Source organism: Oncorhynchus masou, chromosome 17, assembly GCF_036934945.1.
Source record: "Oncorhynchus masou masou isolate Uvic2021 chromosome 17, UVic_Omas_1.1, whole genome shotgun sequence".
Taxonomy (NCBI): domain Eukaryota; kingdom Metazoa; phylum Chordata; class Actinopteri; order Salmoniformes; family Salmonidae; genus Oncorhynchus; species Oncorhynchus masou.
Genome location: NC_088228.1, coordinates 18,494,762 through 18,512,507, shown reverse-complemented (window position 1 = coordinate 18,512,507; position 17,746 = coordinate 18,494,762). Strand labels below are relative to the sequence as shown.

At 43.6% G+C, this 17,746-nt stretch overlaps 1 protein-coding gene across 1 annotated transcript in view; it reads left to right on the top strand.

The window, feature by feature from the left end:
• Positions 1–17,746, top strand: part of LOC135558641 (neuropilin-1a-like) — an 81,361-nt gene that overhangs the window by 12,715 nt on the left and 50,900 nt on the right. The window contains exon 3 of the mRNA XM_064992600.1: positions 16,079–16,260. Coding sequence (XP_064848672.1) covers positions 16,079–16,260 — 182 coding nt within the window. The remainder of the gene's footprint in view (positions 1–16,078; positions 16,261–17,746) is intronic.

The following is a 17,746-nucleotide window of genomic DNA, read 5'->3' as shown; positions in this document are numbered from 1 at the left end:
GGACAAACATGAATGTCTAGATAACTGTGTTGTTGTTGTGCAGTAATATGGATGAAAAAAAGCCTTGATCACCAGTCATCATGAGGACTCCAGTCACCATGTTCATGTTTCCATCTCTGGTTGTGTCAGACACTACAAGGCTGAAACCAGAGGTGTTTGTGGCCAGCCGGCTGCAATCAGAAAGCCCAGTAAGTCCCATTAGATAACAGTGCTTTCCTTTCAGTGTAAAAGTAACAGCTTCTTCCTCTCCTCCCTGTCTGTCCGTCTGTCCAGGATGCATCCCAAATATAAAGTATTCACAATATATAGTACACTACTTTTGAGCAAGGGCCCTTTTCCTCTTACCTCTCCCAGGTATATGAGTCTCCTTTCTCAGGGTTTAGACTTGGGAACACCCTTTAAATGCTTGTTAAACCTATGGGGTACGCTGACTGAGGCATGGGGTATAGATAGTGACACGTTTTATGTGGTCGGCCCCATAGGTTCGATTTGACTGTATTCATTTGTTCAATGCCAGAACAGACAGCTATTTGGTTATGTTGTGCTCATTAATAGTGTCTTTCACTGTTTCTGGACACCTTTGGTAGACCTTGTAAAATAACATTCTGTTGTTAAAGAGGTAATGATGGTACATTGTTCTCCGACACCCAGCATGTGATCTACTGTGTGCGGCTGTCATTCGCTATGCCATGTCGTGTCCTTAAGGGAGTCTGTCTATTATCCTCTGCCCATGTGCCTTGTTTAGCTCATAGTCTACTATGCAAACACGGAGTAATTGACACATCAGGCAAGAGATCCTCGTAATCAAACAATAACATCAATCACTCCAAACAGTAATTATGACGACAATCTTCACACCTGACTGCAGTTTATTGGTCACAGACAGCTTAGGGCATAAATATGTCTCCAATGCTTAAATGTACACTCTTCATTATAAAATGTATTCATTCTGTTCACAGTAGGCTTTATGTGACCTGTGGGAAGCATTTGAAGTGCCCTCTAGTAAAGCACTAGCGCCTAGCTTACAGTGATGTTATGTACGTATGGCATTTTATTCCTGTGCATCATGCCCCCCTTAGATAGACCTGTAAAAGCAGTGCCGTGGGGAGAGAGTATGCAGATGGCTACACACTTGGGGCTTTCATTGCTCACTGAGACAGCCCTATTAACCAACTGAAACACTTTCCTCTCACCCTTGTTAAATAGAAACTTAGACTACAGCTACAGAACATAGCCTAACTGCCCTCACATTGTCCAGTAGAATCACTGGTTAGGTTATTCATGCCCTCTTGTGAGGATGGTCTGGTAAGAGCTTTGCGCACACACACACACACACACACACACACACACACACACACACACACACACACACACACACACACACACACACACACACACACACACACACACACGGAATGACTCAGTGTGCCTGCTAGGCTAGAAGCCTCCCTCCCTCCTCTCCTCTCACTGGGAAAGTTAAGGCATTAGTTATTCCACTGACCTAGTCACACTCAGGGTTAATCCAGGCTGCAGTGTGGAACAGGCTGAAAAGTGGGAACTGTCGACAGACGGACACACTCTGTCTCAGCTGGGTCCTGCCTTAGGGCAGAGTAGACTCATCAAACAGTCAGACATACCACACATTTCTATGAGAATTTGGTCGGGTCGCCCAAAAAGTGACATATTGCAGCTTTAACCAAAGCCTAAAAGACCACAGGCATTGAAGGAAGCGAAGGTAATTTCACTGCCTAAAAATAGTAAAGCCTCCTTTCAGTTTACTGCCTATTCTTAATAAACTGTTCTTACTAAACTGATGGAGAGGATTGTGTTTGACCAAATACAATGCTATTTTTCAGCGAACAAGTTAACTACTGACTTTCAATATATATTTTTTTTACAATCACTTTGGCACTAATTTCGGAACCTTGATGTAATTTTTCAAAACTCTAGACACAAAACTCACAACCAATGATCAAAATGCACATTTTTCAAAACTCTTAACACTTTTTTCCCCCAATTGCTTGGATACAATACACATAAAGCTAAGATCATTTGTTCATTGAACTAAAATCACCTGTTCAAAATGACACAACTTAACATCAAAGTATTACCATTTCAAAATGCAATTCACATATCTGAGATGACTGTCTACTCATTTCATTACAATGATCTAAATATCAATTGATACAACTGCTCAATATGATAAGTAACTGTTGTATTACTCTTAATGCATAGTTTTACAGAAACTGACAAACAATATTCCATGTTTAGATCATGAAAGTTTCAGGATAACGAGAACCATTGACACCAATTACCACGAATGAACCAATTGGATTACATTTTCTATGGATGTAATATTTCATCATCATTCTTTATCACACTGTTTCTATGGTCCCATGTACTACTTTCCAGACCATGTTTTCAGATTTGATATTACTGTACACTCACCGGCCACTTTATTAGGTACACCTATCTAGTACTGGGTAGGACCCCCTTTTGCCTCCACAACAGCCTGAATTATTCACGGTGTTGTACGTTAAGAGATGCCCTTCTGCACACCACTGTTTTAAACAGCTGTTATTTGAGCATTTGTGGCCTTTCTGTTAGCTTGAATGAGTCTGGACATTCTCCTCTGACCTCTTTCATTAACAAGGTGTTTTGCCCACAGAACTGCCGCTCACTGAATGTGTTTTGTTTATCGTACCATTCTCTGTAAACTCTAGAGACTGTAGTGTGTAAAAATCCCAGGAAGGCAGCTGTTTCTGAGATGCTGGAATCACCATGTGTAGCATCAACAATCATACCACGGTCAAAGTTGCTTAGATTACTCATCTTGCCTGTTCTAATGTTTGGTCGAACAACATCTAAAGCTCCCTACACTATATACTCTATATATTGAGTTGCAGACAGCCACATGATTCGCTGTTCGAATGCAACCTTCCTTGATGAGCTAAATCAGGTCTGTAGAGCTGATGGCATGACCTATGTCATTGTGTGGGATAATGTCAGGTTCCACCATGCTCAAATGGTGCAAGCATGGTTTCAGGCCCATCCACAATTTACCACCCTGTACTTACCCCCAAACTCTCTTTTCCTTAATTAACCCGATTGAGGAATTTGTCTCCACATGGAGATGGAAGGTACATGATAGGCGCCTTCACGAACAAGCCGCCCTTCTCCAGGCCACGGATGACGCATGTAATAACATCACGGCAGATCAGTGTCAGGCCTGGATTTGCATGAAGATTCTTCCCAAGATGTTTGGCTAATGAAAACATCCATTGTGATGTGGATGAGAACCTGTGGCCAAATCCACAAGACAGGGTTGAGGGAAATATAGTACAGTAACCAATCTTTGGTGTTCCTTTTTACAGTAAGCCAGGTGAGGAACACTGCAGTGATGTTTTACAGTAAGCCAGGTGAGGAACCTGCAGTGATGTTTTACAGTAAGCCAGGTGAGGAACTTCAAGTGATGTTTTGTTTTACAGTAAGTCAGGTGAGGATCCTGCAGTTGACCGTTAACTGTTTTTTATTTTTTTGTTGCTAATTATTTTTGCTTTGATTCAAAGAAACCTATGTTGTGATTTTATTGTATTTCATCAATAAATGTCATATTTTGTTCAATGATTCCACTGTGTCTGTAGTATTCTCTACTTTTACAGTGATGCATTTACATGTAGTAGGATAATGAAACATGTATCACATATTATGTACTACAATATTTAAGGATTGTACGAACAACGACACAGTGAAACTAGCGGTATCTTGTGTGTGGGTGATCTAAATGAATGTTCCTATGGTATTTCACGATAAATTAGTTATTTGAACCAATGATTCTGCAAGTGCAAGGTTTCTTTAAAGATATGAATGCACAATGCAATGATTTGAACATTGGACAGCCTGTATTACAAGTGACGACCGTTTTGTGTCTAGAGTTTTGAAAAATGACCACAATGTTCTGAAATTAGTGCCAAAGTGATTGTTAAAAACTGTAATATGATCAATACAAGTGGATGCCAAAGATCCAACACTATTGGAATGCACTCGAGTTGGTTGAGTAATAACCTGGGTCATGTTACAGTCATTAGTCACAGTTAGAAGCTTCCTCTTGAGAGGACAGCTAGTTGCTAACCAGTCAAGTCACCCAGAAAATAGACCTCTCTGTTAACACCACACACATTATCAAGCTTTGCAGACATATTATCCATTATCAGTTGCCAGAGAGGAAGAAATCCACTCAGGGAATTCACCATGAGGCTAATGGTGACTTTAAAACACTTAGATTTGAATGGCTGTGATAGGAGAAAACTGAGGATGGATCAACAACATTGTAGTTACTCCACAATACTTACCTAATTGACAGAGTGAAAAGAAATAAGCCTGTACACAATACAAATATTACAAAACATGTCCTGAATACAAAGGGTTATGTTTGGGGCAAATCCAAACAACAAATTACTGAGTACCATGCTCCATATTTTCAAGCATAGGGGTGGCTGCATCATGTTATGGGTATGCTTGTAATCATTATGGAGTTTTTCAGGACAAAAAAAATTAACGGATTGGAACTACTGTAACCACAGGCAAAATCCTAGAGGAAAACCTGGTTCAGTTTGATTTCCACCAGACACGGGAAGATGAATTAACCTTTCAGCAGGTCAATAACCTAAAACACAAGGACAAATCTACACTGGAGTTGCTTACCAAGAAGTCAGAGAATGTTCCTGAGTGGCTGAGTTACAGTTAAATCTGCTTGAAAATCTAGGGCAAGACTTGAAAATGGTTGCCTAGTATTGATCAACAACCAATTTGACAGAGCTTGAAGAATTTTGAAAAGAATCATGTGCAAATATTGTACAATCCAGGTGTGCAAAGCTTTTAGAGATATACCCAGAAAGACTCATAGCTGTAATTGCTGCCAAAGGTGATTCTAACATGTTTCGACTCAGGGGTGTGAATACTTATGGAAATAGGATACTGTATTTCATTTTCAATACATTTGCAAACATTTCTAAAAACATGTTTTCACTTTGTCATTATGGGGTATTGTGTGTAGACGGGTGAGATTTTTATTTAATTTAATTAATTTTGAATTCAGGCTGTAAGTCAAAGGATATAAATACTTTCTGAAGGCACTGTAGCTAGCTAATAACCAGACTTTTTTTAATAGAGTACTTTTCCAGAGACTTTCAAAACAATTAACCGAGCTCGCCTTCGTTCTGGGTTCAACATGTGACGTACTGAATGTGGGTGTGATGATGAGTCTTGATATGACCTACAAATGTTCAGGAAGTGAGTTCATGGTTCTCACAGCCTAGCTAACAGTCTAACTAACATCGTTGGCATAGGCAAGAGAGACAATCACAGCGCAATCTCCCTCTGTCACTCCCCGGCCCTAAAATTAGATGCAACCCTACAAATGGTGTGTCTTAGAACAGAATGTAACATTGTGCCTCCCTGCTGGTGCAGACAGAAACAAATGGGTTTTCTTTCCCTCTCCTCCCACCCCCACTCCTTTAGCAGTTCAGTTGGGCCTAACCCATCTTTCCATCTCCTCTCACCCCTACTCCTTTAGCAGTTCAGTTGGGCCAACCCCATTTTCCCTCTCCTCCCACCCCCACTCTTTTAGCAGTTCAGTTGGGCCAACCCCATTCTTCCCTCTCCTCCCACCCCCACTCCTTTAGCAGTTCAATTGGGCCAACCCCATTCTTCCCTCTCCATTCCCATAGATTTTTTTGTAGGCTTTATTTATCCGCACCAAAGAAAATAAGTGAAAGGCATAACAGTACAGATTGAAAACACGGGTAAAAACGGTGTGCTGGTGAGGTTGGAAGCCCAAAAGGGCTTATATGAAAACCACGCCAAAAAAGTACAAAAAAATGTCAATTGTTTGTTCAATCAGTTAAACAAAGCATATTCATTATAATTGTACATGATGTACTCAGTATACAAGACAAAACATTATGTGTGATTATGTGTGTGTGTGCAAGTATGTGAGTGTGACACCTAGGCTATATGGATGCAGCCAAGCTACATACAGGCAGCCATGCTACATATAGGCAGCCAGGATTCATATAGGCAGCCAGGATTCATATAGGCAGCCAGGCTACATATAGGCAGCCAGGATTCATATAGGCAGCCAGGATTCATACAGGCAGCCAGGCTACATACAGGCAGCCAGGCTACATACAGGCAGCCAGGCTACATATAGGCAGCCAGGCTACATACAGGCAGCCAGGATACACATAGGCAGCCAGGCTACATATAGGCAGCCAGGCTACATATAGGCAGCCAGGCTACATATAGGCAGCCAGGCTACATACAGGCAGCCAGGATACATACAGGCAGCCAGGCTACATATAGGCAGCCAGGCTACATACAGGCAGCCAGGCTACATACAGGCAGCCAGGCTACATACAGGCAGCCAGGCTAAATTTAGGCAGCCAGGCTACATACAGGCAGCCAGGCTACATACAGGCAGCCAGGCTACATATAGGCAGCCAGGCTACATATAGGCAGCCAGGCTACATACAGGCAGCCAGGATACACACAGGCAGCCAGGATACATACAGTCAGCCAGGCTACATACAGGCAGCCATGCAACAAGTGGAGAGGTGGAACCCTTTATTGGTGTTCTTTAATCCACCCGAGGATGGAAACTTTTTTTGAGTGGAACAAAGACAGCTGTCGTCATCATCAAGCCTGCTTAGACACAGCAGTCATGGGATTGGGAAGAAACAACTATACAGGATTCATAAAATGCTGAACTGTTAATGTGTTCACATTAAGAGTTCATGTGGTTAGAGTAGATACTATTGGTCCACATGTACGGGCCGTAATTGCAAATAAGAATTTGTTCTTTATTGACCTACATGGGAAAAAAAAGGTTAAATAACTCAAATTAATAAATGTGTTAGCAGTCTGATTTAAACAAAGAAACCCAAACCCGGAGAGCTCAGTTGAGAATGCAATTTTTTACACACACACACACACACACACACACACACACACACACACACACACACACACACACACACACACACACACACACACACACACACACAGACAGACAGACAGACAGACAGACAGACAGACAGACAGACAGACAGACAGACAGACAGACAGACAGACAGACAGACAGACAGTCAATCAATCAATCAATCAATCAATCAATCAAACAAACTAACTAACTCCTGGGCAAACTGATGAAGTAGCTGTGTGTAAAGCCTAGGATATGTCCCAAATGGCACCCTATTACCTACCAAAGTGGATTTGGCTTTTAGAATTTTTTACAAATTAATTTAAAAACTGAAAAGCTGAAATGTCTTTAGTTAATAAGTTTTCAACCCATTTGTTATGGCAAGCCAAAATAACTTCATCAAAGTATTTGTAAGGTCCCTCAATCGAGCAGTGAATTTCAAACACAGATACAACCACAAAGACCAGGGAAGTTTTCCAATGCCTTGCAAAGAAGAGCACCTATTGGTAGATGGGTTAAAATAAAATAAAAAAGGAGACATTAAAGATCCCTTTGAGTATGGTGAAGTTATTAATTACACTTTCGATGGTGTATCAATACACCCAGTTCACAAAGATACAGGCGCCCTTCCTATCTCAGTTGCCAGAGAGGAAGGAAACCGCTCAGGGATTTTACTATTAGGCCAATGGTGACTTTAAAACAGTTACAGAGTTTAATGGCTGTGATAGAGGAAAACTGAGGATGGATCAACAACATTGTAATTACTCCACAATATTAACCTAAATGACAGAGTGAAAAGAAGGAAGCCTATACAGAATGCAAATATTCCAAAACATGCATCATGTTTGCAATATGGCAATAAAGTAAAACTGCAAAGAATGTATCTTTATGTCCTGAATACGAAGTGTTATGTTTGGGGCAAATCCAACACATCCCTGAGTACCACTTCATATTTTCAAGCATGGTGGTGGCTGCATCATGTTATGAGCATGACACAGCCATGCTCACCATACCACTCTATGAACATGTATTTTCCTTAATTGCAGTAGGTTGAGGCCCAGTGCTGTGGTCAAACCGCCAAACCTAAATAATGATCTATTTCACTATTGTTTACCTATGGTTGAGCTACCTTTTACCTATCGTTATAACTATTGTTTAGCTAATGTATATCTATTGTTTACCTATTGTTTAGCTACTGTATATCTATTGTTTAACTACTGTATATCTATTGTTTACCTATTGTTTAGCTACTGTATATCTATTGTTTAACTAATGTATATCTATTGTTTACCTATTGTTTAGCTACTGTATATCTATTGTTTAACTACTGTATATCTATTGTTTACCTATTGTTTATCTATTGTTTACCTATTGTTTATCTATTGTTTACCTATGGTTTAACTACCTTTTACCTATTGTTTAGCTACCTTTTACCTATTGTTTACCTATTGTTTAGCTACCTTTTACCTATTGTTTACCTATTGTTCAGCTACCTTTTACCTATTGTTTACCTATTGTTTAGCTACCTTTTACCTATTGTTTACCTATTGTTTACCTATTGTTTAGCTACCTTTTACCTATTGTTCAGCTACCTTTTACCTATTGTTTACCTATTGTTTACCTATTGTTTACCCATTGTTTAGCTACCTTTTACCTATTGTTTATCTACCTTTTACCTATTGTTTAGCTACATTTGACCTATTGTTTAGCTATTGTTCAGCTACCTTTTACCTATTGTTTACCTATTGTTTAGCTACCTTTTACCTATTGTTTACCTATTGTTTAGATACCTTTTACCTATTGTTTACCTATAGTTTAGCTACCTTTTACCTATTGTTTACCTATAGTTTAGCTACCTTTTACCTATTGTTCAGCTATTGTTTAGCTACCTTTTACCTATTGTTTAGCTACCTTTTACCTATTGTTTAGCTACCTTTTACCTATTGTTTAGCTATTGTTAACCTATTGTTTAGCTACCTTTTACCTATTGTTTACCTATGGTTTAGCTACCTTTTACCTATTGTTTAGCTACCTTTTAGCTATTGTTTAGCTGTTGTTCAACTATTGTTCAGCTACCTTTTACCTATTGTTTAGCTACCTTTTACTATTGTTTAGCTATTGTTCAGCTATTGTTCAGCTATTGTTTAGCTATTGTTCAGCTACCTTTGACCTATAGTTTAGCTACCTTTTACCTATTGTTCAGCTATTGTTCAGCTATTGTTCAGCTATTGTTCAGCTATTGTTTAGCTATTGTTCAGCTACCTTTTACCTATTGTTTAGCTGTTATGAACTTGAGTGAAGACCCAAAAGCGGCTTTAACAGAAAACAGAGTTCTTTAATGAAAATACAGGAATGGCATAAATCCTTTTCCAACGTTGTCAGCGGAACAAAAAGAACGTTAGTATAGTGCAGGATGCTCCTGCCAGGCAGACTCCGACAGGACAGGACAAGGTGGAAGCAAACGAGACGACAGCTTGCTTCTGGCATCAAAAAACACAAACAGAATCAGACACTGAAAGTAGCAGGAACAGAGAGAGAAATAGAGACCTAATCAGAGGGGGAAGAGAGAACAGGTGGGGAAGAGTGAAAGAGCTAGTTAGGGCAGATGTAGAACAGCTGAGGAATGAGAGACAGAGAAGGTAACCTAAAAAGACCAGCAGAGAGAGAGAATGAAGAGAAAGGACAGGAACAGACATAACAAGACATGACAGTACCCCCCCACTCACCGAGCGCCTCCTGGCGCACTCGAGGAGGAAACCTGGCGGCAACGGAGGAAATCATCGATCAGCGAACGGTCCAGCACGTCCCGAGAGGGAACCCAACTCCTCTCCTCAGGACCGTACCCCTCCCAATCAACTAGGTACTGATGACCACGGCCCCGAGGGCGCATGTCCAAAATCTTACGAACCCTGTAGATGGGTGCGCCCTCGACAAGGATGGGGGGGGAGGGACGAGCGGGGGCGCGAAGAACGGGCTTAACACAGGAGACATGGAAGACCGGGTGAACGCGACGAAGATAGCGCGGGAGAAGAAGTCGCACTGCGACAGGATTAATGACCTGGGAAATACGGAACGGACCAATGAACCGCGGGGCCAACTTGCGAGAAGCTGTCTTAAGGGGAAGGTTCTGAGTGGAGAGCCATACTCTCTGACCGCAACAATATCTAGGACTCTTGGTCCTACGCTTATTAGCGGCCCTCACAGTCTGCGCCCTATTACGGCAAAGTGCCGACCTGACCCCCTTCCAGGTGCGCTCGCAACGCTGGACAAAAGCCTGAGCGGAGGGGACGCAGGACTCGGCGAGCTGAGATGAGAACAGCGGAGGCTGGTACCCGAGGCTACACTGAAAAGGGGATAGACCGGTAGCAGACGAGGGAAGCGAGTTGTGGGCGTACTCTGCCCAGGGGAGCTGTTCTGACCAAGACGCAGGGTTACGAAAAGAAAGACTGCGTAAAATGCGACCAACAGTCTGATTGGCCCGTTCGGCTTGACCGTTAGACTGGGGATGAAAGCCGGACGAGAGACTGACGGAAGCCCCAATCAAACGGCAAAACTCCCTCCAAAATTGAGACGTGAACTGCGGACCTCTGTCGGAAACGACGTCAGACGGAAGGCCATGAATTCGGAAAACATTCTCGATAATGATCTGAGCCGTCTCCTTAGCAGAAGGGAGCTTATCGAGAGGAATGAAATGAGCCGCCTTAGAGAATCTATCGACAACCGTAAGAATAACTGTCTTCCCCGCTGATGAAGGCAGTCCGGTGATAAAATCTAAAGCGATGTGAGACCACGGTCGAGAGGGAATGGGAAGCGGTCTGAGACGGCCGGCAGGAGGAGAGTTCCCAGATTTAGTCTGCGCGCAGACCGAACAAGCGGCGACAAATCGACGCGCGTCACGTTCCCGAGTGGGCCACCAGAAACGCTGGCGAATGGAAGCGAGCGTACCCCGAACGCCGGGGTGGCCGGCTAACTTGGCAGAGTGGGCCCACTGAAGAACGGCCGGACGAGTAGGAACGGGAACGAACAGAAGGTTCCTAGGACAAGCTCGCGGCGACGGAGTGTGAGCGAGTGCTTGCTTTACCTGCCTCTCAATTCCCCAGACAGTCAACCCGACAACACGCCCCTCAGGGAGAATCCCATCGGGGTCGGTGGAGACCTCAGAAGAACTGAAGAGACGAGATAAAGCATCAGGTTTGGTGTTTTTTGAGCCCGGACGATAAGAAATAACAAACTCGAAACGAGCGAAAAACAGAGCCCAACGAGCCTGACGCGCATTAAGTCGTTTGGCTGAACGGATGTACTCAAGGTTCCTATGGTCAGTCCAAACGACAAAAGGAACGGTCGCCCCCTCCAACCACTGTCGCCATTCGCCTAGGGATAAGCGGATGGCGAGCAGTTCGCGATTACCAACATCATAGTTACGTTCTGACGGCGATAAGCGATGAGAGAAAACGCGCAAGGATGGACCTTGCCGTCAGAGAGAGCGCTGAGAAAGAATGGCTCCCACACCCACCTCTGACGCGTCAACCTCAACAACAAACTGTCTAGAGATGTCAGGTGTAACAAGAATAGGTGCGGATGTAAAACGATTCTTAAGAAGATCAAAAGCTCCCTGGGCGGAAACGGACCACTTAAAGCACGTCTTAACAGAAGTAAGGGCTGTGAGAGGAGCTGCCACCTGACCGAAATTACGGATGAAACGACGGTAGAAATTAGCGAAGCCCAGAAAGCGCTGCAGCTCGACGCGTGACTTAGGAACGGGCCAATCAATGACAGCCTGGACCTTAGCGGGATCCATCTTAATGCCCTCAGCGGAAATAACGGAACCGAGAAAGGGACAGAGGCGGCATGAAAAGTGCACTTCTCAGCCTTCACATAAAGACAGTTCTCCAAAAGGCGCTGGAGGACGCGTCGCACGTGCTGAACATGAATCGAGAGAGACGGTGAAAAAATCAGGATATCGTCCATGTAAACGAAAACAAAAATGTTCAGCATGTCTCTCAGGACGTCGTTAACTAGTGCCTGAAAGACAGCTGGAGCGTTAACGAGGCCGAAAGGAAGAACCCGGTATTCAAAGTGCCCTAACGGAGTGTTAAACGCCGTCTTCCACTCGTCCCCCTCCCTGATGCGCACGAGATGGTAGGCGTTACGAAGGTCCAATTTGGTGAAAAACCTGGCTCCCTGCAGGATCTCGAAGGCTGAAGACATAAGAGGAAGCGGATAACGATTCTTAACAGTTATGTCATTCAGCCCTCGATAATCCACGCATGGGCGCAGGGACCCGTCCTTCTTCTGAACAAAAAAAAACCCCGCTCCGGCGGGGGAGGAGGAGGAGACTATGGTACCGGCGTCGAGCGAAACCGACAAATAATCCTCGAGAGCCTTACGTTCGGGAGCCGACAGAGAGTATAATCTACCCCGGGGGGGAGTAGTTCCCGGAAGGAGATCGATACTACAGTCATACGACCGGTGTGGAGGGAGAGAAGTGGCCTTGGAACGACTGAACACCGTGCGCAGATCGTGATACTCCTCCGGCACCCCTGTCAAATCGCCAGGCTCCTCCTGTGAAGAAGAGACAGAGGAAACAGGAGGGATAGCAGACATTAAACAGGTTACATGACAAGAAACATTCCAGGATAGGATAGTATTACTAGACCAATTAATAGAAGGGTTATGGCGCACTAGCCAGGGATGACCCAAAACAACAGGTGTAAAAGGTGAACGAAAAATTAAAAAAGAAATGGTTTCGCTATGATTACCAGAGACAGTGAGGGTTAAAGGCAGCGTCTCACGCTGAATCTTGGGGAGAGAACTACCATCTAAAGCGAACAAGGCCCTGGGCTCCCTAACTGTCTGAGAGGAATGTCATGTTCCCGAGCCCAGGTCTCGTCCATAAAACAGCCCTCCGCCCCAGAGTCTATCAAGGCACTGCAGGAAGCAGATGAACCGGGCCAGCGGAGATGGACCGGAAAGGTAGTGCGTGATCCAGAAGGAGAGGCCTGAGTAGTTGCGCTCACCAGTAGCCCTCCTCTTACTGATGAGCTCTGGCCCTTTACTGGACATGAGGTGACAAAATGACCAGCGGAGCCGCAGTAGAGACAGAGGCGATTGGTGATTCTCCGTTCCCTCTCCTTGGCCGAGATGCGAATACCCCCAGCTGCATAGGCTCAGCATCCGCGCCGGCGGAGGAGGGTGGCAGTGATGCGGCAGGTGGCAGTGATGTGGAGAGGGGAGCAACGGAGAACGTGAGCTCCTTTCCACGAGCTCGGCGACGAAGATCAAACCGTCGCTCTATGCGAATAGCGAGAGCTATTAAGGAGTCCAGACTGGAAGGAACCTCCCGGGAGAGGATCTCATCCTTAACCTCGACGTGGAGACCCTCCAGAAAACGAGCGAGCAAAGCCGGCTCGTTCCAGTCACTAGAGGCAGCGAGAGTGCGAAACTCAATAGAATAATCCGTTATGGATCTATTCCCCTGACATAGGGAAGACAGGGCCCTGGAAGCCTCCTCGCCAAAAACAGAACGGTCAAAAACCCGTATCATCTCCTCCTTAAAGTCCTGATACTGGTTAATACACTCAGCCCTCGCCTCCCAGACTGCCGTGCCCCACTCACGCGCCCGTCCGGTAAGGAGAGAAATGCGTAGGCGATGCGGGCTGCGCTCCTGGAGTAAGTGTTGGGCTGGAGAGAGAACACCACATCACACTGAGTGAGGAATGAGCGGCACTCAGTGGGCTCCCCAGAGTAACACGGCGGGTTGTTGATCCTGGGCTCCGGCGACTCGGAAACCCTGGAAGTGGGCGGTGGATCGAGGTGGAGTTGGTGAACCCGTCTTGTGAGGTCGGAGACTTGGACGGCCAGGGTCTCAACGGCATGTTGAGCAGCAGACAATTCCTCCTCGTGTCTGCCTAGCATCGCTCCCTGGATCTCGACGGCGGAGTGAAAAGGGTCCGGAGCCGCTGGGTCCATTCTTGGTCTGATTCTTCTGTTATGAACTTGAGTGAAGACCCAAAAGCGGCTTTAACAGAAAACAGAGTTCTTTAATGAAAATACAGGAATGGCATAAATCCTTTTCCAACGTTGTCAGCGGAACAAAAAGAACGTTAGTATAGTGCAGGATGCTCCTGCCAGGCAGACTCCGACAGGACAGGACAAGGTGGAAGCAAACGAGACGACAGCTTGCTTCTGGCATCAAAAAACACAAACAGAATCAGACACTGAAAGTAGCAGGAACAGAGAGAGAAATAGAGACCTAATCAGAGGGGGAAGAGAGAACAGGTGGGGAAGAGTGAAAGAGCTAGTTAGGGCAGATGTAGAACAGCTGAGGAATGAGAGACAGAGAAGGTAACCTAAAAAGACCAGCAGAGAGAGAGAATGAAGAGAAAGGACAGGAACAGACATAACAAGACATGACATTAGATACCTTTTCCTATTGTTCCGCTATTGTTCAGCTATTGTTTAGCTATTGTTCAGCTACCTTTTACCTATTGTTTAGCTACCTTTTACCTATTGTTTAGCTATTGTTCAGCTATTGTTTAGCTATTGTTCAACTATTGTTTAGCTATTGTTCAGCTATTGTTTAGCTACCTTTTACCTATTGTTTAGCTACCTTTTCCTATTGTTAACTACCTTTTCCTATTGTTTAGCTACCTTTTCCTATTGTTTAGCTACCTTTTACCTATTGTTAACTACCTTTTCCTATTGTTTAGCTACCTTTTCCTATTGTTAACTACCTTTTCCTATTGTTTAGCTACCTTTTCCTATTGTTTACCTACTGTTTAGCTACCTTTTCCTATTGTTAACTACCTTTTCCTATTGTTTAGCTACCTTTTCCTATTGTTTAACTACCTTTTCCTATTGTTTAGCTACCTTTTCCTATTGTTTAGCTACCTTTTACCTATTGTTAACTACCTTTTCCTATTGTTAACTACCTTTTCCTATTGTTTAGCTACCTTTTCCTATTGTTTAGCTACCTTTTCCTATTGTTTAGCTACCTTTTCCTATTGTTTAGCTACCTTTTCCTATTGTTTAGCTACTGTTTAGCTATTGTTTACCTACTGTTTAGCTACCTTTTCCTATTGTTTAGCTACCTTTTACCTATTGTTTACCTGTTGTTTACCTACCTTTTATCTATTGTTTAGCTATTGTTTAGCTACCTTTTACCTATTGTTTAGCTATTGTTTAGCTACCTTTTACCTATTGTTTACCTATTGTTTATCTACATTTGACCTATTGTTTAGCTACCTTTTACCTATTGTTTAGCTACCTTTTACCTATTGTTTAGCTATTGTTTAGCTACCTTTTACCTATTGTTTAGCTACCTTTTACCTATTGTTTAGCTATTGTTTAGCTACCTTATACCTATTGTTTACCTATTGTTTAGCTACCTTTGACCTATTGTTTAGCTACCTTTTACCTATTGTTTAGCTACCTTTTATCTATTGTTTAGCTATTGTTTAGCTACCTTTTACCTATTGTTTAGCTATTGTTTAGCTACCTTTTACCTATTGTTTAGCTACCTTTTACCTATTGTTTAGCTACTGTTTAGCTACCTTTTACCTATTGTTTACCTATTGTTTAGCTACCTTTTACCTATTGTTTAGCTATTGTTTACCTACCTTTTATCTATTGTTTAGCTATTGTTTAGCTACCTTTTACCTATTGTTTAGCTATTGTTTAGCTACCTTTTACCTATTGTTTACCTATTGTTTATCTACATTTGACCTATTGTTTAGCTACCTTTTACCTATTGTTTAGCTACCTTTTACCTATTGTTTACCTATTGTTTAGCTACCTTTTACCTATTGTTTAGCTACCTTTTACCTATTGTTTAGCTATTGTTTAGCTACCTTATACCTATTGTTTACCTATTGTTTAGCTACCTTTGACCTATTGTTTAGCTACCTTTTACCTATTGTTTAGCTACCTTTTATCTATTGTTTAGCTATTGTTTAGCTACCTTTTACCTATTGTTTAGCTATTGTTTAGCTACCTTTTACCTATTGTTTAGCTACCTTTTACCTATTGTTTAGCTACTGTTTAGCTACTGCAGCAGTGTTGTACAATAAGTAAGTCTTACTCCCCTCTCTGTGTCCTCAGGTATGACTATGTGGAGGTGTTTAACGGTGGGAATGAGGAGGCTCCGACCCTGGGGAAGTTCTGTGGGAAGATAGCCCCCTCCCCCATCATCTCCAGCGGCAACGAGCTCCTAATCAAGTTTGTGTCTGACTACGAGTCTCCCGGGGCTGGATTCTCAGTGCGCTACGAGGTCTTCAAGACAGGTCAGCCCCTTTGGATACGGTCTTGAACCATTTCTAATGTCTTACTATTATGTGTTATTACTTGTTTCACTCTGTTCAAATACAGACAAGGGTGAATCCTAACTTCCACCTAAGAAGAATTTTCACTTAGTCATGCATTGACGGCAATGGGAGACTAAGGGCCAGTTAGAATTTGCAGCTAAGAGGCTAAATCTTTTATTCAAGGTCTTACACGCTGAAGTTAAAGCTACTTCATCCTTTCCTATACAACTAGCGTCAGTACTGTGGGTCACCCTTGTTGAAGCCAAATGAACCCAGGGACCCTGAATGGCCCTCGGGGGGCAGGATGCAGGAGAGGGAGAGTACTGTAAACATTCATATCAGCCTTTATAGGAAGGAACCCCATTCCCATGTCCTTTATCCAATCCCTATTAGCCCGGCCAGTCTCTCTCTATCCAGCTGACTGAGAGCCAATCATAACAGATCTGATAAGGAAGGTACAACACACACTGACTCTCCTGAAAATACTCCTCTCTACGACTCTTGGAACCAATGGTGGCCAGGTTCACTGTAATGGCTGGAATGAAATGGAAAGGTATCAAACACATCCAACACATGGGAACCATGTGTTTGATACCTTTCCATTCCATTCCATTCATGACAATGAGCCCATCCTCTGATTTCTTCCTCTATCAGTCATCACTGCTTGGAACGCATTACCTGGCTGTCTGAGTCTCTGCCTGTATCTCTCCCGTCCACGCCTGGTGCTTGTGGTTGTTAGAGAATGGGGATGGATGCAGTAGGAGCAGGTTTCCTGTTGTTGCTAAGTCTTCCTGCTGAGTTGTTCCTGCTCCCGTTTGGCTCTAGAAGTGTTGTTTATCTACCTCTTTACGCGCTGGGAGAAGCTGGGAATTTTCCACTGGAGCGGACAGACGGACGGACGGACGGAGGGAGGGGGGGGCGACAGGTGCGGTAGCCCCAGGCTCATTTAGTTAATGGACAGTTTATCCTTGGAGGCTCAGGGGTGACCTGCACATTAGATGAATGCTCTGGCAAAGATAGGCTGAATCTGAATCTAGGACAGGGGTGTTGGGGGAGGGTGTTAGAGAGACGAATGGCACCCTATTCCCTATATAATGCACTGTTTAAAAAAAGTAGTAGTCAAAAGTAGTGCACGATATAGGGAATAGGGAACGATTTGGGATGCATTTAAGAAATAATCACACGTGTGTAAGTCCCCCTGAGACACCCACAAGGAGTGGGGTCACAGCCAGGATCACCATTGTCCAGCACCCCTGGAGCAATTAGTGTTAAGTGCCATGCTCAAGGGCACAGCAACAGATTTTTCACCTTGTCGTCTCCTGTATTTGAACCAGTGACCTTTCGGTTACTGGCCCAACACTCTAACCTCAAGGATACCTGCCATATGTATGACTTAAAAATTGTGCCTGCATTGGCCTCTCCTCCCTCTACAGCTCTTCTCCCTCTACGGCTCTTCTCCCTCTAC